This window comes from Corvus brachyrhynchos, unplaced genomic scaffold (genome assembly GCF_000691975.1).
Source record: "Corvus brachyrhynchos isolate BGI_N302 unplaced genomic scaffold, ASM69197v1 scaffold4, whole genome shotgun sequence".
NCBI lineage: Eukaryota > Metazoa > Chordata > Aves > Passeriformes > Corvidae > Corvus > Corvus brachyrhynchos.
In genome coordinates, this window is record NW_008237878.1 from 6,345,143 (window position 1) to 6,368,990 (window position 23,848).

At 44.6% G+C, this 23,848-nt stretch overlaps 1 protein-coding gene across 3 annotated transcripts in view; it reads left to right on the forward strand.

Moving 5' to 3' along the window:
• Positions 1-23,576, forward strand: part of CHCHD6 (coiled-coil-helix-coiled-coil-helix domain containing 6) — a 111,521-nt gene extending 87,945 nt beyond the window's left edge. For all 3 annotated transcript variants that reach the window (XM_017732521.1, XM_017732522.1, XM_017732523.1), the window contains one exon: positions 23,027-23,576. In XM_017732521.1, coding sequence (XP_017588010.1) covers positions 23,027-23,050 — 24 coding nt within the window. In that variant the 3' untranslated portion in view covers positions 23,051-23,576. The remainder of the gene's footprint in view (positions 1-23,026) is intronic.
• The last annotated feature ends 272 nt before the right edge of the window (positions 23,577-23,848 follow it).

Genomic DNA, 23,848 nt, shown 5'->3' on the forward strand with positions numbered 1-23,848 from the left:
AGAGTCTTCTGAAACACAGATGTCTGGTGCACTGTCATGTGGATAAAAGGTTATAAGGATTATGTGTTAATCTGTAGCTGTTAATCTTCCCAGCAGGTTTGGATCCAACTGATGTTTGGACCCACCAGGCAGGTATGCAAGAGAATTTCTTCAGTGGCTCTGAACTGCTCCACAAGCCTCTAGGGATGCAATTATTCATCTGGGTCCTGCCTGCTCTTCCCTGTGGTCCTTGGTTCTTGCTTTGCTCTCTCTGTTGGTGCTTTCCTCATCTATTTTGATTTGTGCTTACCATGGTACTTGCTCTGTCCTGACAGCAGGATGGTAAGTTAACACCGTACTGTGTTTCACCTCAGGCAAGCTTGTGTTCTTCCAGATAATTGCTTCAGAGTCAACAGTTGGAAGCATTTCTTGATCTTGGCACAAATTTCTCGAGTACGACTGAAGTTCTGACGAGCTTCTGGAAGTGCATGTTGTAGGGCTGTAAGAACTTGCCCTCCTGATTCCCGACTTGGCATTTCTTGCTTGCAAGTTTATGTGTAGGTATGCACTTGATTATGTGTTTGGGTTTTTTTCAATAGACCAACAGTATCTTTTTATGGTTTTTAAACCTGTTTCCCTGAGGTTATTGCCTGGAATCCTTCTCTTAAGCTTAAAAACACTAGCAAATTGCCAATCCTCTTGGGCAGGATGGGGAAACATGAAGGTTGAGGAATCCCTGTTTTGTCTCACTGGCACCAGAATCAAGTGCTGTAGAGCACTGCCAAGTTATTTTCTCCATTGTATTTTTGGTTTGGTTGATTTTTTTTTTTGTGGTGCGCTGAGTTCCAGATTGTTGCAGTGCCAGGTTAGCACTGGGGTTGGTCCCCATGAGGTCAGGAAAGTGCATAGTAAATGTTCAAGCTAGGAGCAAAGATGAATTGTTCTAAAACTTTTCTGTGATGTTCTGTAATTAAAACTCAGATTGTGGGTATTTTACATATATTTTATGTGTGGCTCACTGATCTCCTCACCACTTAGCACAAGCAGTTCTGGCCATGTGTAGGATTTTTCTTGTAGTCTGAATGAGTGAGTTAGAGATACGCTATTGCCTGGGTTTGCTACCTCCTTTTCCTCCTCCTCCTTCCATCTCTTTACTCAGCTCTTTCTAGTCTCTTCTCAGATTTTTCCTTTCCTCTCTGTCTTCATTTTTTCACCTGCTTCCTTCCAGTGTCTCTGCACCTTCTCCCTCCCTCCTCTCCTCTCTTCTGTCCTCTTGGTTTGCATTCCTTTCATTTCAAAACCTATATCGGAGCTGACACCAGGCTGCCTATCCCCTGCAGCACTGAACTGGCGGTTTGGAAAGAGGAGGCTGCAATTCCCTCAGGGGGCAAGACAGAGTTCAGTGTCTGTCTTATTTTTAAATATGCATCTGAACATGGCTGATCAGAGGAGCAAAAGAAATCTTTGGGTTCTGACTGCTGGAAGCTCATAAGGATGTAGTGCAATCCTCTGCATCACCCTGCTCCCCCTGCACTCCTCACTGAACATGAAAGCTGCTTGGCACAGGGGAGTTTGACTGCAGGAAGGATGGGTAAGAATCAGAGACCCCATGGAAGGAGGGTAGAAAGGTGTGGGTGCTTTGCAAGCCTCACACCTTCATTTTCTGCTTCAAGTACTTTTTCATTCTGTCAGGTTTATACCCTCTTTTTAACCCTGAAGGATCCCAGAGTACATTACCCAGCAATACACCAGCTTTGCAGGATGCTGTTTACCTTGGGCAACTAAAAGACTGATGACTGGTCACCATGCTGGTACAGTGAGGGGACAAGCTGAGAGATTCCAAATCTATGTTCTTACCACAACCAGTGCCATGACAAGGTACCAGAGATGGATCTGCAGGTTTCCCAGTAGGAGCTCTGCTAAGACAGGTTTTGTACCCAGCTGGTGAATTTCCTGAGTGGTTTTGCTGTGCAGCTCTAGCTGCTGGCATCTGTTCAGGCAGCACAGTGATGTAGTCACCTAAAGGGCAAAAAAAGGCAGGTGCTTACTGGTCCAGCAGCTCCTGCCAGGAGATTAGGATCAGAAGTGAAGGAGAGCATATTGAATTTAAGCTGTAATCATAACTTCAGTTAAGACAAAATGTTTGCAGCTTGGCAGAATACCAGGGCCCTGACTCTTGTAAAAATGTGTCACAGGGTCCTTCAGGACCTTAGGAAGATCAAGGCCTTTATTGAAAACCTTCTGTCGGCCGTGTTACTTTCCGTGGCACAGGCTACTTCAGTTTGACATAGACACAACCACTCCTTTCTGCAACATGTTGGACACTTCTGATCCTTAAAGTGGTCAAACCTGGTCTGAGTAGCTAAAGGTTCAAGGTGATTGCAGCAAGTTGTATGGGGGAGGCTGCAGGCTCATCTTCTTGTTTTCTTTTAGTATCCTTGCCTAGTGAGCAGCCTAACCCATCAGAGGAGATACCTGACAGCATCAGGACTCAATACCAGATGATTGTCAACTGAAGTGTGCTGACCATGTTCAGAGTAGAGTGAAGTAGGCTCCACTCTGAGGAGAGAAGGCTGAGGAGGCTATATCTTAGTCCTTCAGAAATGCTCTAATCATCCTGGAAAAACAAATGCTTTTGATTGGAGGAAAAGTCTTCTTGCTGGAGGATCTCAGTGTTTATGCTGTCTAATTTCTTTCTTTAGAAAGAAAAAAAAGTAAGAGTTAAGACTTTCCAGATGCAGACTGGTGAAATGATATGTGTGAATGATAGAAGAGTTGACTGCTGGGGCGGATGGATTTGGCCTTCTGTTCTGATTCTGCCTTTTTTTGCCAAAGGATCCATGTTTTTGGACTCTGATGATCTGTGTTCAGTTGCTGTCCTTTTTAACAGTTTGCACAGTGTTTATGGGGAAGAGGCTGTGCATTTGAAGTGGGTGAGGAATGGAAACAAGAGCACTGGCACTGTACAGCTGATTTCTTCTTTAGAGTGCTGCATATTCAGTTGTCAGTTTTTCTCTACTTGCTGAAAATTTTTGGTTTCTTGTTTTAAATAGCTAGTAGAGAGAGAGAATCCATTGCCTACAAGGACAGCTGGAGCCAAGTGGCAGATAAACCGTCCCTGGCTGTGTTCTTTCAGCTCCACCCTGCCCTGGAGATGGCTCTGCTGGAGTTGGGGGTCCCCTGGATATGTCTCTCTGTGTACCTAGACCTGAGCAGCATTGTGTACACCATGGCTTACATACTGCAATCCTGACTGGCATTATTCTTCCAGTTAGACCTTTCTTGAATAGTAAAGCTACTCATTACAGAGTGTCTTTTTTTCCTGAAAGATCACATATTCACCACATTCTTACCAGAGCAAGGTTATGTGTATGGGAGAGCCCTAGATAACAGCAGTAAAACTACCTGAACTGGCTGCTCTGATTGCAGTATTTGCTGGAGTCATTGGGGCTGGGAGGATTCCTTGGGAAAGCAAACAAACTGCTACAACAATTCTGGCGTGCTCCTGTGTGACCTTGCTTTTGCTACGGTGGGGAGCAGTTTCGTACTGTAGAAAGACATAGAAAGAATCTGCCCAAAGTCACTTTCATGTATAACTTAAAGTATTCAGGATTTTACCCTAGGTCCCTCAAGGTAAAAGGCTGCTGTGTTAACCCCAGCTCTTCATCTCTTGCCAAGTCTGGAAATCCGGGTTCTTAAGAGGAGCTGTTACTTGTATGACCTTCATGCGTGAAACAGTTTCTCTTTTAAAATGTGTTTTCCCCTTTATCAGTTATTCATTGAAGAGTCTCTTTGCATCTGTAGAATTTTGAAGGCTAGCTATTATTTTACCATTTTAATTTTCCCAGCTGTTCAAATAATTGTTTTAACCTCTCAGTGCCTGGAAGTGCTTTTCACATCCTGATGGTTTTGCATTGTATTTCTTTGGTTTCATGGTTTAAATTACCAACAGTTTCCTCCCTATTCCACATGGTTACTCTGTGACTTTCTTCTCTATAGTTTTAAAGTCTGCACTATTCTGAATACCACTGACAGCAAGGCACTTGTGAACTTTCACTCTGGGATACTGGGCTCTCACACCTGTTTTGGGGTTTGGGCTTTTTTGTTGTTGCTCTCCCCTCACTCCCCCTGCCCACCAAAAAAAGAACCTCAGTACTTAAAGATCCCATTAAAACCAGAACAAACTGGTTATTCTGAAAGGTCTTGGCAGTGGCCTCTCTGGAACTGCATTTCAGTGTATATAGGGAAGGGGCTTTGACAGACACAACGAAGCCAGCACAGAATACATTGTCTTCATGCAGTTTTACAGGTAGTAAAGTCAAAGCATTTAATATGACAGTGGTTTCTCTGGCCCTGACACAAGGCTGTGACGGCCGAGGACAAGGCAAAGCTTCCCACTGGTGTGGCAGAGGAGGTGGCTGACTGAGCTGAGCACTCAGTTCCAGGGCAGTGTTCCCAGCCCAGGGTGATGCTTGAAGGAGGAGTGATGCATCTTCTGTCCCACCTGGGGCAAAACACTTCCATGTGGAAGCACCTCCAGAGCAGCAGTGTCTCATTTCATAGCTTCACTTTTCTTTTTGATATATATATTTATTTTTATTTTCAATGAGCATTGCTTTTCTTGAGTATGTCTTTAATGGTCTTTAATAGGGACAGAGGTGAAATTTGAAAATAAGTAATTACATTGTGATATTCTGGACATATTGCTGTAGTTTCTCTTGCATGTTCTTCTCACGTGTTCTGAAAGTTGCAAAAGGTGATTTATAATTCATCAAACTAAGCATAAAACATCTGACTGCAAAGCCTATCAATCTGATCCCATCTCTTTCCAGCCCTTTAATTAGGAAAGCCTTGCTGAAAAATGTACCCATCAGCTACTGAGAAATGGTGCATTCCTGGACCCTCAGTATAGATCTTGAGTTATCCAGGTGCCAAAATGCTGTCAGAACTGACAGATCTTAGAAAATACACCCACAGGCAGAACATTATCCATTATACTAGCACTGAGCAGTGGGCAGTAAGGAAAAATCAGCAGAGAATGTGTCTTTATCAACTTTAATTGGCTTTTCCCGTTGATAAAAATCAGTGTATCCGGCAAGGAAGAGAGCCTATCTAGCAGTTTGATTTTTCCATCCCAGAGCTGAAGGGTGCAGTCCATCTTCACTGACGTGTGATGTGCACTTGTCTCAGCACAGCTCCTGGCAGTGCAGTGGAATCCACAGCCCACGGAGAAGGCTGCCAGTCTGTCCTCGGTGAGTGACCATGCTTAAACAACTGTGAAGAATGAATTACTCTGGATAAGTTGGATTTCATCTGTGCTCTAGTTGCTCAAAATTTACTTCAGACAGAGCCAAACTTAGTTAAACTTTTCTTTGCGTGCTGGCTGGTAACTGCTCCTGGAATACAACTGGCTGGGCTGTGAAATCAAGGATCTGGGCAATGGATATGCTGATCAGGAAAGGAAATAACAGCCAAAGGAAGCGGGAACTTTGCCAGGGCTACAGGAAATGCAGAGATTTGGGGGACAGAACAAGCTTCTTTTGAGTTGTTTGGCACTGCAGGTTTACATGTAGCTTTACATCAAAGGCAAAGGAAACAGCAACTGTGTGGATTTCTCCTGGGAAGGCTGTTTTGACACCTTGTTGCAGCATCTTACATTTACTGAACTATGTAAAATGTTTCAGTTCTTCCTTGGTGCTTGTGTCTGTTGCCGTTAGATTTATGACAGTTGTATTAAATAGTCAAGATCATTGCAAATCTATTATTATACTGGGTTTTTTTCCTAATTGATTAATGAGAACTACTGATTCCTTTATTTGTGATTTGCTAAATTCCACAGGTTTTCTGAGAGCAGCTTTATTTTGAGTTTCTATTCTGCTAAGTCAAGCTTCTCTATCTTATTTCTATAAATACTGGGAAACAGAAGTATGCCCACTCACAATAGGCAATTTAGTAAGTGAACTTCATTAGAAAAGTTTATTTTTCACAGTCCCTGGTGGTCTTAAAAACAGCCTGTAAGACCATCACAGGTTTGCAATCATATAAATACCAGTTTAACCCTTGTGTTTAAAACTTTTAAAAAAACAAATTGTAAATGTTTGTTATTAGGACAAATGAAGGAGCAGTCCTTTGTCCACAGCCTGCTCTGTAGGGAACCGTACTGCCTTTGGCACAGACCACTGTGAGCCGTGATCGTTTGGAACGGATCTGCTGAGCTGTGGCAGAGCAAATCGGTGTTCTGGAAACTCTTGTCACCTCATTGAGTGGGCAGCAGTGAGAAGTGAGGGTGCAGCAGCAGGGCAGGGAATGTGCCGGGGCTCTTTGCTCCAGCACGCCTCCGTGCACACTCCAGCTGCAGCGTGGGCCTCCCAGTCACGAGCAGCTTCTGCCCCTGTCAGGGCTGGTGCAGCGCCCAGCACAGTAGGTTCCCTGTCAGGATAAACTCTGGAGCCTGCCCTGTACAAGCTGTAAGAATATGATAGACCTTATGGAAAAATAAGTGTGGATTGTGTGTTTTTTAATTTTTTATTTCTGCTTATCATATGGCTGTGAGAGACACAGCAACTTCTTGTGTTTGGAAGGTTTCTTTAGAAATCAGAAGCAAGTGGGAGGAAGGGCTAACAAAGTCTATTCTGTTCCTCTAATTCAATCTGCCTATTTACAAGCCCAACTCGTCAAGTATGTTGTCACTGTTCTTTGCAGCAAGAGGAAGACTGAAGCTGTCTTGGTTTTTGAGACAAAGCTTCAGGAGGAAACACTCCGGCGTGAGTGTCTCCTCCGAAGGGAAAAGAGCGTCCCTTTTTCCTCCATTGGTGAGACAAATGGGTCACAAGAAGTGAAAGTGGGAAAAAGAAACCAAACTGCTTATTAACACACAAACAAAATGGGGTAGAACAGGATAAAAAAACCCCTCAAAATACAACAAATTGCCGGAGAGGGAACAGACACACGGCTTGGACCAGCTGGGGCCACCCTCATAGGCTCCCCGGACCAGCGAGGAGGGAAGGGAGGCAGTGAGGCAAGGGGAAGGAAAGGGAACAAAGAACAACAAAAAAAAACCCCACAGAACCTTTTCCCAGCTAGCTGGAACACAAAGGAAACCCAGAAAAGCAGCAGAGCGCTCCTGGCACACTCCCTCCCGAGCCATTGAACTGCCCCGCACTCGGGTCCATCCTAAAGGCACAGCATCCTTGGGCATTGAGCAACAGTTAAGGAATAAAGTGGCTTCGTAACATCACCCCAGGACAGAAACCTTAGAACACTTCTGGAGAATATCTACAAATCCATGTGAATAGCCTAAAACATCATAATTCGTGTGGTTTCCATGGATGCCGGCCATGCTGAGTTAGGGCAGTTGTGGTGTGTTGCTCCAAATGCCACAGCAATTTTACCAGGATGCAGTATTCTTGCCTGCTGGCCCTAGACTCTGGTGGTGTTGCTGTCTCTTGTGCCTGTGTGAAAGAAGGGATTCCTGCATGTGCAGCTTGAGGAGGTGGTAAAGAGTTGTAAGATTTATTATGTACTATAAAATAATAATTCCTTATGAAATGAAACTGCATAAAAAGATCAGGATTTTGACATCTTGTTTTGAGATGGTAAAATGCTTCTTTAGTGGCCTAGAGTTACTAAAGGTGTTGCTGTCCTAGATTCTCAGTGTGTCAGTGCACAGTGTAAATGTGGATGGACAGTGCCTGGCTCTGGCTCTGTGTCAATCATTCCTTAAATGCCTGTTGGCACCTGAGTGACCAGCTCCTCCTGTTTAAAAGCAAGGCTGCATGATTCTTCTCTTTTTCTAAACCATTTGCTCTCTTTAATTGAGCACTGGGAGCCATTGTATGTGTGGTGCTGCAGGATCCTTGTTGTGTAAGGGCCTTGATAAATATGTATTGTGTTGTCAAGTGTTTGTAGCTACTCTGCAGGTAGTGGTGGAGGAGTGAGCGGCATACAGTTAAGAGTCCTTGTGTCTCCGGGGTCAGTAAAAACAAGATGGCACAGGGAATTGTGGGAAATGGAGCTAGGCTGGCTGCCTTCAGCATCACCTGCTAATAAACCAGCTATTTATAGATCAGCTGAGGCGTTGTCAACTAGATTGTTAAATTAGTATTTACATACTGGCCTCATTGTCTTTCACTGAAAATCTCATTTGCATTAGTGCTTGGACAGAAGTACAGCTTCCTGTGCTCCAGATACACGAGTGTGTTCGGTCACAGTCTGTGGCTTGCAGTGCGTGTGTGAAACCATTTCTGATAGATTCTTGCCTTGCAAATAAATCCTCTTCTCCCTATAGCATCATTTTCCCATCTTGCTGTGCCTCTCATTTCTTGCAGAAAAGCTCACCTTTGTTCCCAAATGTCCGCAACTCATCATGAGGCTGATCGCGCTAGAGAGAGAGATGAGCAGCATTTCTGCATAGCAATTCCTAGTTAATCTCTGCCTCTCACAGAGAGACTTGAATTGTTGATGGCTTGTGGGTAATTTAATAACTAGCAAACAAATAAGATGTGTAGATTGTAGCAACTTAGCCCAGATGCAAAATCCCCACACATATTTGCATCTGTTTGAAAGAATTCTGTTATAAAGCTTTGCTTTTTTACACTTTAGCACTAGTGAAACAGCATCGAGAGGAGTTGCTGCTCAGTGAAGCTGTGTTGATCACAGCAGGCTGCACACCTGGCTAAGCAGTTTCAATCCTCCGTGCGTGCGTGTGTCTGTGTGCCTTTCAAAAGGGAAGAGTAATCTACTTGCTACAAGAGACACATGTGTGTCTCTTGTAGTCCTTGGACGACCTTGAACAGTCATTTAACTTGTGTTTATTTGCCCATCTCTACCTGGGCAGATATTACTTCTGTGGTTTGGAGTGTGGAGATTGAATGGATGTCTCGGATTCGTTATGGATGAAAAGTGTTACTGAAATGTAAGGTATTCATACCGTCTCTTCAGACAGCCGATCAGAGTTCAGATTCACCTTCCTGTCTTGCTGTTTCTTGCTTCAAAGCCATTTGGACATGATCAGAGTTCAGATTCACCTTCTTGCTGTTTCTTGCTTCAAAGCCATTTGGACACTTGGATTGTGCGGGAAGTCGGAAGGCAGTAATAGCAGGGCTGTGATGCAGACAGGTGTCACAGCCTTCGCTCAGATTCACTTCTTAGCACTCGCAGGGCTGTTGATAAGGTGCTGTTATGCTGGTATTGTGTTATTCTTAATCTGTCTTTGGCCTGGAAAGGGTCCATCAGCATCAGTTTCTCTGACACCTCGGCAGGCTCTCTGGGCACCTCATTACTCTTTTCAGGAAGAGAGCATTGCAATCCCGTTACTGCGTCCGCAGAGAGCAGAGCTCACCTGCCTGTGCCAGCCCTGTTACTGTAAGGTGAGAGCTCAGAATGAGGGTTGCAGTTTCTCTCCCCACGTACATGAAGCACATAATATCACAACAATAATACAATATTTACTGAAACCATTCACCTTTTAGTTGTTCTATTTAAGACAGGAAAGCCTTGATTTCCTCACTTTCAAAATCTCTCTTCTGTTGGCCCACAGGAGAGGGATTGGGACAGGCCAGCTGTGACCATGGGTTTGGGAAGCCTGGAAGCTGGTTCCTTGGTACATCAATTCCAGTGACTTGGCTGTGCTCATTTCACCACTGCCTCTTCCATTTTAACTTCAATCCTTGCTGAAGGCAGTACCTGATTCTTACATTTTCAGATCTACCAGGTTTTTCTGCCTTCTGCTGCTATTCAGGGGAGATGGGGGTTGGGATGTGGTATTCTGCAAAATGTCAAGGTCTCTTCCTGGAGAGCTGACAGCATAGGTGTTTTATATGTACATGGGCTATCGGGATGAGACATTCCTACTCAGAAACATTGGCTGAGACAGACAGACATTCCTCCTGCCACAGAGAGACAGGCTCACTGTTGCCAAGCTTTGAAATATTTGGCATGTTTTCTATTGCCCTAGTTTTGTGGAGTTGTACCTGAAGTTTTACAAGTACATGAGAATTTTAGTTCTGTGTTTTTACTGAAAAAAAGAAAAAGGAAGGAATAAATAAAATACAATAATCTAACCCTCCTGCCTAGACAGAAGTGGTGTGAGAATGTGACTCAATTGCTTAAAACCAGAAGACAAATGAAATAACCCTGGTGTATTTCTAAACAGTTTCACAAGTAAACCTTGTGGTTTTGTGGGAATTTCTGACTTTCCTCTTGGGTTTTCAATATGTGAGGAGTCTGCAGCAGGGCTTGTTTTCTTGAGTGAAGGGATATTTGCAGCTCTGTAAGAGTTCACACATCTGCAGTGTCCCCTGCAAGCAATAATGAGCTGACCAAAACAATCAGTCTCCCTGAATTAGAAGAGCCCTGCATTTTTCAAATTCTCTTTGCATTCTAATTTGTGCTTTTTCACTTGTTCCAGCTTTCCAGCCTTTCTTGCAAGCAGCAGGATCTTTAATTTCAAGCGGAAGCCAAGATTTCTTGTAAGAATGTGGTTCAGGATAGCGGTGTTTTGACATTTTCGCAGTTATGTCATATATCATCACACCTCCCCGTGAGCCAGCAGCACCGTTTACACAGAGGTGAACGTAATTATTCCCAGAGGGGCCCTGTTAGAGCTTCGGACTCCCTGGCTGATCTAGAGACCAACTGGCTCTGCAGGTCTGTGTCTGTCTTTCATGGGGCTCACAGAACATGCAGCTGCCCGTGCACTTTCATGGTGGTTCTATAGGCTGGCGCCAAGGCACGTGCTCCTGAAATCACCGATGAATTCAGAGGCACCCGCTCTCACCTCTGCATCGCCTGAGCGGGGGGGACACATGCAGCCAAGCTCCCACAACAGAAAGGTTTCCAATAAAGCTGAAACACAGAGGTATTGTTTGTTCAACCACTGGCAAATGCACAGAGCCATTGTGTGGGTCCTGAAAGCCTGGGCGCTTTATTCTCTGCAGACTGAATGGCAGCCGCGGGTAATAATAACACAAGATTAAAAAAGCCAACATTATAGGGGCATTTACAACCCGCTGAGAGAATGAAATCTCAGCAAGGCTGAGCTGTGTCTCTAGTGATCCTACGTTTTTACTGCTTGATAAGGAAATGATGGGCAGCTCTGGAGAAATGGCCACCACAGAGCAGACAAAGGGGGAGCAGGTTGGCTGTTCGAACGCTGCAGTAAGTAACGGGAAAACTGCAAATCAAGTGACCAGCCTGTCCCTCCCTGTGCTGGCTGAGCTGGGGGGTGTATGTGTGCAAGCACACTGTGTTTCCTTCCCAGGCAGGCATCAGTGGGACCAGGATTGGTTTGCACAGTTCAGAGTCTCGTGCTTGGAGGTCTTTGGTCAGCATCATCCAGGCTGGTGCTTTGGTAGTTGTTAGCAGGTCCACTCAGGAGAATTTACCTGTGAGAAAGAGACTGACTATGGGAAAGAGGTGGTGGAATTAGCTTTCTGCCTGCAGGAGCAGACACTATTTCTGTCAACTTAAATTTAGGGAGACAGTAAATATGGAGCTTCCTGAATGCAAATTCCAGTTCTAAGTCACAGTAATGACAACTACCTTACACAATTCAAAATCATCTGACACCATCTTACGTGTGGAATTTTATTATTTTCAAAACAAAGAAACCCCACTCCACCAAAAAAAACCAAAAAAACCTCACCACCAAACAAAACAAACAAAAAACCCCCATGATTTTAAAGGAACAGTTCCTTATCTTAAAAATCAAGTCTTTAATTCAGTGCTGGCTTTAACAATTCTTTAACACAAATGTCTTATAAAGTTCTTTGTAAGGCCCAGTTTCCCCTGTGCACACATAGACATTGTACTTGGTAAGCCAGAGACAGAGTACCAGCTTGTGGCAAGATCCTCTCAGGATATGCCAGGCTGCAAATAATGATGGCAGATCAAACCAGCCCTAACCTTGCTAGCCTTGAGTATTATCAGCAGGCTAACCCTGACAGTGCTGAGCCGCAGGAATTTGTACCCACCTGTTCAGACAGGTTGTGCAGCTCTCTGCTACTCAGCAGGTTTCTGAGGCAGCATCTTACAGATGTGACCTTGGTCTTTGGCATTAATGATGCAATGAGTGAAATGGTGGGAGGTATTTTAATGTAACAAAATATGGGTTTTGCTGCATGCCTAGGGCAAGGTGTGGTTTAATAACTGTACTTTTCCTTTCTAAAAACATTCTCATCTGTTCAGGTATCTTGCTTTGCTTGTGCCAGGCAACATGGCATGGAAATTGCTGGGCCCTGGATGCTGTTTCTAGTGTGGGACATTATGGGGATTCAGAAATTCAGACTGCTTCATGGATTCATTTACTTGGATTAATGAATCTGTCTCTGCCTCTGTTTCCCCAAGAGTAATGTGAAGTTACTTACGTCAGACGGATTTATGAGCTTTTTTCTATATTGGCCATTTTGCAGAGAGTGAAATTCAGCTCAGAGGGCTCTGCAGAAGGACAAAGTATTTGAGTTTATTCTCTTCTAATCCTGGTTACAGAAAATTGGCAAATTCCTGTTTAAAGTCTCTTTAAACACAAAGTAGAAGTACTCTGATTTTTTTTTTTTTTGGTCCTCTTTCTTTTTTTTTTTTTCCTTTCTCTCTCTTTCCTTCCTTTATGTGTTTTGTTTTTATTTTAAGTGTTGCCTGTCTTAAACTGCAAACTGTTCAGGTTGTGACCTGAAGGCTCCTCTGTGCTGGCACAGATTTGCAGAAGGCAGCTGAGGGCTTGCTTTGTTTCCACAGGTTGCAAGTGTGAGATTAAATGTATGTTAGTGGAAAGGTCTTTGTGGGAAGGGAGTGTCAAGAGGTGTTGAGTGACAGTAGAAAAGAACGGTCTAGGAGGAGGGAAGAGAGGATGTAGCTAAAACTAAATATGATGCTTGCTTTTTTCCAGAACCTTTACAGGAGAAGCATGAATGTGTTCCCAGTCCACAACTCCCTTGTCTCTTCCCCCCCTCCCTTTCTTTCTGTCTCACCCTCTGGGGCTGCTGTTTTAGGATGAGTTGGTTCCAAATAGACAATACTTTTCAAGCAGATAAACGGACACCTAAGCAGCTGCACTGGTATCTGTCATGAACAGACATGCTGCACAGTGAGGAAAATTACAAGATGGAACTGGCATCATTTGTCATATTATAAAAAAATACAAAGCTCCCCCCACTTGAGCAGTGTCCACAAGACAGTTGAACAGCACACTTAAAAACTACTTTCGTTTCCAGTCGCTGAATACGTTTTCAAATGCTAATGTTAAACATTCCACCTTTAGGTCCTCTGTAAAGAATGTGTTTTAGACAGATGAAGGCAGGTCTCTGTCTTGACACAGATGCAGGACTATAAATTTGTAGAGAAGGTGATAGGAGATAATTATTTAGAAGGATTTTGTGGCTTATTCCAGCATCTGGTATTCTACCAGGGTGTCCTCTGAAGAGGGATAGGGACAGGATGGAGCTAGAGAAATGCTGAGCTTGTTTTTCACTTGGTAAAGGTTTTTAATCTTGGAAGAAAGATTTGGAATTTACACGGGAGGAGACACTGAGAAATCAAGATGCATCTCCCAGTGTTCATCATTCTCCCTTCGTTTGCTCAGATCCATGGTGTTCAGGTTGTAGGGCATTTTATCTGCTGGTCTCTTAATTGCACTGGTTGTGCTGGGTGCCAGTGGGCAGCTGCTCAGAGCAGATCCCTCTTGCCCCGGGACTGACTGTGACAGTGCCATGCTCAGGGCAGCTGAGCTTGCAGCTTCCCACAGCTGCTGCCTGGGTGTGCCTGTGGTTGGGCATCTCCATCTCATCTCACAACCGGACGTCTCCGTGGCCTCCCAGTCTGGCACAGCCTCTCCGTTCCGATCCATAGGTCAGGCCCGGCGGGAACACCCAGTGCTCTCCAACCCGGAATGCAGATTCCCTACCCATTGCTTCCCTGCTCCGTGGCTCCTTGATCCCGTCAAAGGGGAGTGGCACAGTGAAATGTTTAGTGTTTCTTGAGTGACTTCTGAAACCTCTGTCCAAGAGGTGTGGCTCAGTCATTTGACTGTCTCGGTTCAGGTCATTAACATTTCAAAAGGGCTGTTAATTCTCTGTCTGGTTGCCTGAACTTGGTAGAAGATTGTCTAATTGGGGCTTGGTGAGGGCCAGCCAACCAGACTTTTCTTCCTTGAGATCTAATCAGATCTTGCAGCTCTTGGGACCAGATATTTCAAGATACTTGAAGATTGGCAAGAGTTAGACATATAATTAATTCTTTACGATCTGATACTCAAATACTGTAAATGCGCAGTCAGCAATAAGCTTCTGGTGTAGAAGAGTTCAGTGCTGAGTCAAACGGGCTGATTCTGCTGAAATAATTTCAGTTTCTGGTTTGTACCTGGGTAGGGGAGAGTAGTCTTCCAAAACAATTTTTTTTTTCCTTTTTTAAATTTTACCTGTAGGTGCCCCTAGTCTTTGGGACGTGTTTCGCAAAAACAGGTAGAAGTCATATCCCACATCTATCTGCAAACAGACCTGAGAATTCCCAGTTTTCTCTTGACTCTATCATTGTTGATTTTTGCCTCTTCAACCAGAAGAAAAGGAGAGCGACATCTACACCCATGCGGGTGAGATGAATACAGCTATCACACAAATAAAATTACTGGCTGCCGAGTAGCAACAGCTTAATGAAAATGTGAACTGTTAAACAAATAAAGCCAGTCAAGCTCATAATAGTTCTGCGTGGAATTTCACTGTATCAGTGAACAAAAATAGAATTAGGCATAGAAAAAGGATATCTGGAGAAGTCTCTGCCTGCCTCTGTTCTTGGTGTATGAAGCTGGACTAGACAGGATTGAGCCATACCTTAAATGTGGACATGATACCCTGACCCAAAGAGGAATTCTCTTTATCCAGAGCAGGAGCCTGCTAAAGCAAGGCAGAGAGGAACAAAATAAAGTACCAGATTTCCTCTGAAGCCTAAATGCAAATTGTGCAGAGGAATGGATCCCTTGAGAACTGAATTTTTGCATTTCTTTAGCATCTTGGTGAATAATTATCATACCTCTGTGTGGTTGGTAAGTGGCATTACTCTTAGGTACAGAAAGGGAAACTGAGATGGGGATTTATTTCAGCTGCTGGAAGAAGTTGGGAGGTGACTGACAATAGAGCCTAGAACTGGCTTACGCCCTCCAGGCAGTGCTGACCCTCCTGGAGTGCACAGGAGAACTGCAGGGTTGAGTAACACTGGCAAGCACCTGGTGAAATCTCCAGTATGAGACTTTAGCAACCAGCATTGAGGTCCCATCTCAGGGGCACAGTGCCATACCTACGGTGAAATGTTTTCAGCTGTCCTTTGCACTCTACCCAAGGGCTGGACTTCCCTGTGCTTCCATCTTCATGAAAATTTCTGGAGTTAAGACATGCTCATTAGAACTAGTGCAGGTTAGTAATATATTCCAGGATGAGATCTGGAAAGGCAGAATGCAGTATGTGAATCTGGGATCAGCTTCTGAAGAAGCCCTGCAGCCAAGGAGCTGCTATATTTGCCTCCAAACAAAAGTACATTCTCTCTCCCTTGCTTCTCCCATCTGTCTGTGCGTGGCTGTGAACAGTCAGTGAATGGGATGGGATGATCCCTAGGATTTGGGAGGACGACTGGGGTTGCTCCTTCTATCTCCTGTCTCTCTCTTCCTCCACCCGCTCCCTGATGGCATTTCTGCACAAATAAAGCACGTCTCAGCTAGGCTTCATCTTAGGTTGTGTGGAGTCACCGGTGTATTGAAGGTTTTGTGTCTGGGTCACACAGAGCTTTAATGCACTGGGGAATTAGAAATGTTCTAAGAGTTTAAATTCTAAGTGCCTTTATTTTTCTGTGAAATCTCCTTGCACCAGACCTGTATCTTGCTGTCCTGCTGCCTTTATCTAATTTGTTTTCTTGTGTATGTTACTGACATCCAGTGAAGTGTAATTTGTTTGAGAAGTGGCACTTATAACAAGGATCCTGCTAGTAATCCCTGCATTGAATCCCTATATACACAATGTTCCAGGAATAATTAAAGTCACAAACTTCAATCTTGAGGGATGCACAGGGGAAACCTATCCTGAAATGAGGCTTGGCATATCTGATTTTTCTACTTCCAGTGCTTTTCAGCACTCTAGGATTTGCTATTTTTGTTCCAGGACTGAAGTAGATTTAAAAGGAAGTCTGACATCCTGAATTTACACGTCCTAACAACAGTGTTCATCAGTCAGTCTTCTTACCATGTCCTTTCTCTACCCCTTCTCTCTATTAATTTTCCTCAATAGTCTGCAGGGATCATTTGCCAGCCTGATTCAAATTCCTGCACTTCCCTGGCATCTTGTTTTATAACATCTTGCATCATGTACTTTCCATTTCTGTAATCCATTTAATCCAAGATACTGAGATGGCTTTGCAGGTATTTATTGCATTTCTTTCTTCCTCCTGTAAGGAGGTAACAGGTCATTTATACAACTTAATCCAAAGTCTCTTGGCTTCTGGAGTTATTTTTTCCTTTTATTTTCCCACTGATTATTCTGGAGGCTGATAGTAAGAGCAGGAAAGACAGCGTGGAGAAGTTGACAATATTTGTGTCTGTTGTTTCATTACTTTGTGCCCAGAGCATGGCTTGGCAGTTCAGCAGTTAACCCCCTGCAGCCAGTGTCCCCCAGCAATAATGTTACTGTTGCCTCTCCTTAATTTTTGGAAGTGTTGGGCTTAGGGTTTGAAATAATGAAATACTGTTGCATCAGTAAGTGGTTTTCCATTCCTTCTGGCTCTGGAAGCGGATATTCACAGTTGGGTGAAGTTCATTTTAATCCTCACAAAACCAGAGCTGGATTTATACAAGTTGTCATTGTTCTGCTTTAGAAACACTCTGTGCCTTCTGGATCCCTTTATCCCTCCCAGGGGCTAATCCACAAGCTTGCAAAACACTTGGGGTGACTCCAGTTGCAGGATGGAGGGGCGTCCAGTGTTATCTCCTTTTCCTCCTGCATTGCCTTCTACCACTCAGTCCAGAAAGGCACAGTAGTGTTTGGAGCACTTTTTGATGTGTACAGATAGTGGGATGTAATTACCTTCCTCTGAGATACAGTCATTATCCTGGCTGTAAAGAGAGAGGGTCACAGTCCTAATGGGAAATGATTTTAAAGCAATCTTGACCAAATCTAGTGGAGCCATTTCAGAGCACTTAAAACTCAGCCAGTCCTTCATGGCACTTGTGATATGTCCACTTCATGCAGCGAGAGGCATTGGGACTAACACTTGTTGAGGGATGAAGAAAATCCACGATAAACTGCAGCATTGGCTTTGGGCAGACATTGTGTGCTGCCACGGGGGAAAAGCACCGACAGAGCCCGGGCTTGATTATTATTGTTCTTGGTACTGATTTGGAAAAACGCAAGGCTCTCACAGAAGCAATAAGCCAGTAGTCATGAAATCTGCTGCCTTGGGCTGCCTGTGCTACAAGAGCTACCCCTCTGCCCCCAGGCTTGATTCCTGCAGAGGCAAGAGGATTGTTCCCATTTCCCAAGGAGGTAGCTGGGCAGATAGTGACACAGTCTGCATATCAGAGCCAGATCATTGGCAGATGTGCTGTCGGTTTACCTGGGAAGTTCAGGCTTCAAAAATGTTCTGTCTTACAAGGGAAATTTGGTCAGAGGTTGTTTAATAGCAAATACTACTTTGTGTTATAAGATGTTAGAGAAAGACAGGCTTCAACGTGCTTTGGTGTGTGCTGGGGTTGTGCTCAGTAGCAAGGTGAGGAGAAAGATTTCAGCAGAGCTGATGGAAGGTGACAGTCAACAGCTGTAGGTCATATTGAAGGGCTCTGGCAGGTCTGCTGGCATCAGCCTGGGACTAAAAAACAAACACCACTTCACACAAGCGATTTTCTGTATTTCAGTCCTTTACAGAAGCACAATAGCCCAAGCTGTGCAGGTTAGCAAAGCTGTAAGCTGGTACCTGGGAGAGCAAGAATAACTAGTAGTGAAATGCTCTATATCTGATTTTCATCCTTTGAGCTCCTCTGTAATGTTATTGGAAAACAAAAATTGTTTAAATAATGGAACAGGCCTGATGAAATTGTGCAGTGATGCAGAAGGGGTTGAGGAAGGGTTATTTCCTTTCTTTCCATTACTTTTCTCCTCCTGCCTCTCCTTGCCTTCCAAACGTGGGTGGAATCTACATGTCAGGCACTAGCGACATCAGCCTGGCCCGGTGGCTTTTCTTAATGGCAAGAATGAGATTAAATGCAATTAACATCGATTGAGCAAAAACTGCCCTCGGTTTGTATGTGGATTAATTAACAGCCATCCTTTCAGCAGTAGCCCTTTGCCAGAGCCGTGTTTGTTCCTCCTGGCCCTGGTGTTTTCTAGCACATGTCCAAAATCAAAAGCACTGAGCTTGTTCCCCACTGTGATGTCTGGGGTTACTGGCTCAGCAGGGAGATGCAGCCCCCCAACCGGGATGATTTTTTGTGCAGTCTGCTGACTGCAGAGCTGCTCAGTCAGTGGCAAAATATTTCCTGTTAAGCAAGGCTAATGACGGGAGCTCTCTGCAAGTTAGAACAATGATCAGAACAATTGTCTGGAGGAAATCAATGTTATAATGCATGAACAAACAGGTGAGTCTCAGAACAGCTGGAGATTAGTTGTGCTGGTAAATAACTTCGTATTTGGGTGATGCAGAGCAGTGGGGAGGTGTCAAGGCAGAGCAAAGCAAGCAGTGTGTGAGCTGGAGAGGGAGGAGGAAACCAGAAAGACTGTTTCTGTTCCTTGCACTCTGTTGGTGGGGTATGTAGACCAGGAGACTTCCACGTGAAAGCACTTTCCGGGGTGTTCTGACAATGCGTCTGGTGAGTTTTTTGAAAAGCATCTTTTCTGCTGTCAAGCCAGCTTTGAAGACACCATCTGGGGAAGTAGCCAAGAAGTCACTGGGTGAACTTCTCTGCTTTGCAAAGCCATTAACACCAGTACAGAGAAGAGAGAAAACAAAACTCTCTTCATAGCTTTTTGAATTAATGTTTTTTGTTGCTGCCAGGCATGCTCCTGCCCCTCCTTATTCCAGTCCCAAGGACAGCAACTGTTGGACTCCTGAAGGATGAGAGAGACAGAGAGGCTTTTCTGTGCAATAACTATATGGCACAGAAGTGCTGTGATCCATTAGTCAGCACAGCTGCTCCACAAAATAGCCAATACCCTGAGTGTAACAGAACAAATTGCACATAACCAAAAAATACCTACAGCATACATCAAACCAAAGTGACTCAAATGTCCCTTCCAGCGCTTTGGGGTGCTAATAGCCCTGCAAAAGATGCCTCATCCAGTGTAAAGGCCTTGAACACCCATCTTAGGGCAGGTCAGGATTTTTGTATTTTGTTTGTGCCTCTTTCCACAATAAGTGAGATGAAAAAGTTGTGTGGTCACGTTGCTGAGGTCTGCTGTGTGCCAACAGGTATTTTGGTGTTGAGAGCTGCCTGCACACGGCAGGGAACTAGGAACTATGGAGATTAATTTCTACTTTGTCACTGACACTCCAAATGCACCGAGTCATTTATCATGAGGATCTGCTTTCTGATTTCTTCATAGCTACACAGTGCCCATATGTGTGAGCGCCGTGGTGCAACTGCTTAAAGGGATGTTAGAACAAAGGCAAGGCACATGCTGGAGGAAACTTGCAGGGTTTACCCTGTGAGACTAAAGGCTGGTTAAATAAATATGTCTTAACACAGCTGGGGCTTGGCAAACAGTGTCTCTGGCAAACACTGAGGGAGGAAGTTCTTCAGGGTCTGGCTTTTCGAGGAGGGAGATTCCTCCGCTGGCTGAGAGCCTCTAGAGAGGCCGAGAGCTGAGGCACAGAGCTGGCTGGCAACTGGGGGAGGTGAAGAGGATGCTGCAGATTCACCAGGCAGCCCCAAACTTCTGGACTGGGATGCAGACTGAGAAAGAAAGAACAGGACAGAGGAACAGGGGCATTAGAAAACCTTGCTGAAACTTGCTCACCCCAGTGCTGGGTACCAAGGCCTCAGCTCTGTTAGAGGACCCAAGACCATGTTGGGCATTGACTGGACTTCCTTCTCAGCAGGGGTGAGATTTGTGGAGCAGATCTACTTGCAGAGCTCAGCCCTTTCTCCTCACTCAGCTGGAAAGCTGCTGGCTTTCCCACAGGGGGCTGCAAAGTGGCAGGCTGTGTCAGCTGAGCAGCCCATTTGGACTGCAGTTAGCTCCTGAGCAGGGTCCCACAGTGGTGGAAGAACATGAGTTAGTGGCTTGAAGGTCCCATTTGCTGTGAGAGGCATGGAAGAAAACAAGTGCTGTATGCTCTCCAGCTGGGCTTGCTGTCAGGACTGAACAGATTGCTATTCCTGTTTGTGCTGATGAGGAATTTGCCTTTGTATGGACAGTTTTCATATGTAGAGGCGCTGGGCTGGAGCTCATCAAGACTGGAACCTGGTCTCTAACTGGATTGTGTTGGCAGTGGCGTTAAAAATAACCTGCCCTCCCTATGCAAGAGGGGCACCGTTCCCTCTCATCAGACTGTGTGTGCCATGCACTCTCCAAGGCTGCTCATCTCCTGACTTCTTGTTCTGCTAAGACTGCAGCAGAGACCAGCTAATGCCAACTGTGGGGCAGTCATTTTATGAGGAGGCACCAAAACTTTTCAGTCTGAGCCTCAACTCCATTAACTGGGAGTATTGTGTCATGTGAGAACAGTGTTTTCAGACTGCCTGGACTTGTTGCCTATTCGCCTTGTCTGGTGCATGTGCAATGGTAGGAGCATGGAGAAGAGGTAAAGCTTCTCCTTCCCTCTGCTGGCTCCTTCTGCTCAAGGTAAGTGCTGTAGCAACCTGGTAGCATCTTGCAGGGAGGATTCCAGGCTGGAAGAAAATGAAGTGGTGCAAAGTCTGCGCTGGTTGCAGTGGTAGGTGGAGTTAAAATGTGGGCAAAGGGTGAGTTTAGTCTCAGAGATAAGGTGTCCTTCAGCCCATCTGTTCTGGGTCCAGGCTCACTGTGCAAAACATTTTGAGGAAGTTTAGTCATCCAGAGTGAGATGGAACCTGATGTTTTTGCACAAGGAATGTTTGTGAGCCTCCAGCTCAATGCATACCTGGTATGTGGGTAGGTTAGACTGGAAAGAATTCATTGGGGCTGTTCTCATTTTCTCCTGAAATAAGTAAAAATATCACAGAGTCATAAAATGGTTTAGGCTGGAAGGGATCTTGAAGATCATCTAGTTCCAGCCCCCCTACCATGGGTAGAGACACCTGCAACTAGATGAGGTTGAAATAGGTAGTTATGATTTTGAACATGAAATTGTGTAACTATGATATTCTTTAAAATTGTTTTTAAAAAGAGGTTTCTACTGTCTTCCAGAAGGCTTAACCACAGAGTAGCCACAGAAGTGATTTTTCTTTTTTTCACAAAATGTAGCATTCCTGGACCCTTTACTGAAGTGTTACAATGTGAATACAGCAAATTACTTCATTGCAAAATTGATCGTGAGTTGTTACTGCTTCACTCATTGCAATTTTGGTGAGTGCTATTGGAGTTTTTAAAGTATATTGCTCTGTGCATAACTTTTAAGTCACTAATGATGAGAAAAATTACCAGGGAAATTAGAGTCAGTGGAGTATTATTGATGGTTCATTTGTCAGATTTCTGCATAACCTTTGTCTAAATAATTTGGCGAACAATTTTCTCTTTATTCTGGAGTCCTTTGAAGCTTTTCTAGTTCATTGTTGTCAGAGATGGGGCTGTCTTTGGAGATTCAAGGCCAGCATATTCAGTCTACATTGATCATGTATCAGCCAGTACCAGCCTGCTGTGCAGAAGTAGTCAAAATGACATCCTCACCTTCTGACAGACAGTGCCAAGTGTGCTAGCGTCATTATTTTGTGATGTTTTCCGTTCTGATTCACAATGAACAAAGCACAGCTCCTCTCCTCAGAAAGGCAAATATCTGGAGAGTAGAACTGGGCTCAAATACAGCCCTAATAAAAATGGGCAATGAGATTGTATTCAGTTGTCTCTCTCTAGCTGGCTTTAGCTAGGTCTTTTTAACGTGGATCAGTCCTGTCTGCTCTGCAAAAAGGACCTGCATGTATCCAGAGCATGAGGAGAAAGTAGCCTGTTGATGGGCTTACCCTCTGTGATTCTGCTCTTCCTGTAGCACTGGCACAATGATGCCACTGCTGGTGCAGGAGAGCTGATTGCCCACGTTGTGAAGTGGGATCCAACACTGATATCTCAGATCCTCAGAGGGAGAGGTGTTACAGCTGGTGTCATGTGTGTTCTCATCCAGTGGTGATGGCATTGTTGGTTTGATTTCTTTGACTTTATAGATGCGATAAGATAAAAATAGGAAGAGACCAGAGCAAACTTTGCAGTCTCCATCCTAAAAACGTTGGAAGCTTTCTGACTTATAATAACCCTCAGAAGTTCACAGCTCATATGCACATACCTGCAGGATCTGAGAAGGTACCATTTAGTAGGTTTCTGTGGGGACAAAGCAGACATGATTTTGCTTTGAATTTAAGGAGGTCTTATCAGGATAAAGGCTGTCAGATATCTCAGGAGTTAGGGTGGTCTCTGAGTCCCCATCTTTATTCTTCTCACTTCTCTGGTGCTCTTATGTTGATCCTGTTCCAGGATGAGAGGACTCTGTGTGTGTGTTTGATGGCAGCTAATCAAAGTGCTCCTGTGTCCTGCTGAGGCAGGACTTAGTGTGAAGCTGCACTTACTCTTGTGACCTCGCTGCTCCAGTGCTTACCTGGAGCCACAGCTGTTCTCTCCCACTGTAGGCCAGTGGATTTACAGTCCTGATTGTTGCAACTGACCGTATGTTCTTCATCACAGAATCAGCCTTGCCTTTGGTATCATGAGTGGCTTTCTTGTTTCTACAATCCTCTCCCCTTGAGTATCTTCTGTTTTACAGTAGGTGAAACCTGATGATTTTTCTGTGGGATTTTCACCCTGCCAATGCTACTCTTTCATTTCTGATGGAAACATTCCCATGTCAACAGCTGCATAACTAGCTTGCCTGCCTTTTTCTTTTTTCTGCTTTTCTCCAGGAGCTGTTTGTTAATTCTGGATAAACGTCATCTGCCAAAGAACAGAGGACAGGGACCACAGATGCCCTTGGAAGCCCCAGCATCCTTCTGGACAGACACTGACCAAAACCGGTGCCTTCTGCCCTCCATGACCCAAGACAATACATCATGATCCCTCTTCTACCTGCCTGCATGTATCAGTCTCGGTGGACGTTCCTGGAGTTGAGAGAAGGGTCCCAGGAGAAGGGGATGCTATAGTTTCTTTTTATTGTTTTGCAATGTAAAGAATTGTGTTGACCCCAGGTGCTTCCAGCACAGCTTGTAGCTTGGGGTCTTGCCCAACATGAGCCTGGTTCACCCAGTTCTAACTTTTGTTTCACCAATCTACATGAGTTTCAAGAGCTGTTGCCTCTGTTTGTTTGCTCTGGAGAAAGGGGTCCGAAGTATTTGGAAGTAACCCTGAGTAGCTTGTTAGGATTAACTGTTCCTAGCATGCTGCCATTGGTTACACCAGCAGGCGCATTCCTTCCCTCCAAGGTTCTCTCCTAAACAATAAAGTGTTTAACAGTCACTGTGTGCTGTGAGATGCTTTCAGTCCCATGAGCTTGTAAACTGCTTTTTTCTGCCCATTGCCGATGCCAACAAAAACTCCAAATGAGTGTGAGGAATAGCAATATTTCAAGTCACAGTTTATAAATCACAAAACTTGTTCGTTTTGGTCCCAGGATGACTGGCTTATTTAAAAGTACTTGGTGCAAAGTCCTGGCTGAAGGGGACTGGTGGTGGGGAGTCATACTGGAAAAACCTTTGCCTGCTGGATGCAGAGCCCAAGTTATCTTTCTT